General features: G+C 56.2%; 1 protein-coding gene across 1 annotated transcript in view; it reads right to left on the bottom strand.

Moving 5' to 3' along the window:
* Fam92a (family with sequence similarity 92 member A) overlaps positions 1-1371 on the bottom strand; it is a 24597-nt gene extending 23226 nt beyond the window's left edge. Inside the window, exons 1-2 of the mRNA XM_008847822.3 lie at positions 1206-1371; positions 499-733 (exon numbers count right to left, since the gene is read on the bottom strand). Of these exons, the coding sequence (XP_008846044.1) occupies positions 499-733; positions 1206-1231 (261 nt within the window). The 5' untranslated portion in view covers positions 1232-1371. The remainder of the gene's footprint in view (positions 1-498; positions 734-1205) is intronic.
* Between the last annotated feature and the right edge of the window lie 253 nt (positions 1372-1624).

Raw genomic sequence — 1624 nt, 5'->3', positions numbered from 1 at the left:
GAGAGAAGAGGAGAGAGAGAGATCCAATCTCACCTTATGATGTATCACTTTTTTGGCTAGCTTCATAGCTTTCCTAGTCAACTTTCAAACCATGGAAATAACAGCAATGTGCTGTCCATTAATTTGTTCATATTGTCATTCTGAACATTTTCCATCTCTAGTAATTCTTTTTTCCCCTAGTAATTCTTTAAATTGTACTTATATGCATACACGACAGTCAATGCTTTCCTGCCCCCTGGTGCTATGTCTACCCTCAACACAGGCACCCTTTTGCCAAAATTGTCAAATGAAGTGGGGAAATTCAAGACTTCAAACACACTCTAAAGCTCAGTTTGAAAACCGTAAGATGGATTGTAGGAAGCTTCCTTTTAATAGACTCACAGTGTTAAACTCATGAAAATGTGTTTATCACAATTACAATGAGTTTTCGTAGTTCCTTCAACCTCTACTTCCTGGGCTCATTCAGGACAATGATGGATGGTATGACTCACTCCGTACCTCTGCTTGGCGGTAATCCTGAAGTTTGGCAAACTCATCCGCAAAGTTTTTCAGACCCTGCTTCAAATTTGGGGTCTCTGTAGAGGCATACATGTTGATTTCATTCACCAGAAGGTCTGCTTTGTCTCGCAGCCTGGCAGTTTTCCGTACATAAGCAGCAAAGATTTGGCACAGCTCTCCAAAATGCTTCTCCACGTTTGTGACAGCATCCTGCAGCTGTTTTGTTTGAGCATCCCTGGAGAAAGAGGAGACACCAAACGCAGAACACTCCTTAAAAACGAGGTGGTTTCGCGTTACTCTGATAAGCAAACCTTCCTGGGCATGCTGGAGCCTAGAAGGCGCAAAGCTCCCCCACCCCCTGGATCCCACAGCCTCCCGAGGCCGGTCCTCCAGGACCATGCTGGGGCCTGGGCCCCTGCAGGCCCTGGGTGAGGCCCCGGCAGGCCGAGTCGCGGAGGGGCGGCAGCAGCGCGGTGCCGCTTGGCGCCGGCGGCCTCCTGGGCTCGGTATGCTCCGCCGCGTTGCTGGCTGGGCTCAAGCCGCAGCGGGCCGGCGGCGATAGCCCAGGGGACCAGCCGCCGAGAGCCTCGGGGACGTGCGGCCTCCTGGCCCGGCGGCTCTGGCGAGGCCCTCTGCCCGACTCCTCTCGGCCGCTTGCCCGTCAGCTCGGCTCGGGCGGCCTGCACAGCGACACCCCGGGCGGTTACCGGTCTTCCAGGTTGCGCCTCAACATTCTGCCTTGTGCGGTACGCGGGACCCAGGCTGGGGGCCCAACGACCAGGGCTCCGCGGCGCCAGGGCTGAGGAGCAAGAACCGCCAACACCGTGCTGCTGCTGCCAGAGGCGAGAACGCGCCGTGCGCGCCGCCGAGCCCGTCCCTCGTTCCTAGGGCAACGCGGCGCGTGCCCCGGAGGTCTAGAGCCAGGTGGGGAGGGCACGGAGCGAAGGACCGCCCATCCCTGCAGACCCGTGGGCACATTGGCGTCAGGCTTACCCTTCCATCCTGCCTCGGCGCAGCTCTCCAGCTCTTCCAGGCCGCTGTGAGCAAAGGAGAAAAAGCCAATCAACCAGCAACCAGAAGAGGGGCGTCAAAGTATAGCGAATGGGGTCCAGGCTCCTACGTTTGT

This window comes from Nannospalax galili, unplaced genomic scaffold, assembly GCF_000622305.1.
Source record: "Nannospalax galili isolate Female #2095 unplaced genomic scaffold, S.galili_v1.0 scaffold183, whole genome shotgun sequence".
NCBI lineage: Eukaryota > Metazoa > Chordata > Mammalia > Rodentia > Spalacidae > Nannospalax > Nannospalax galili.
Note: the sequence above shows the minus strand (reverse complement) of the source record. Positions and strands in the feature narration are given on the sequence as shown.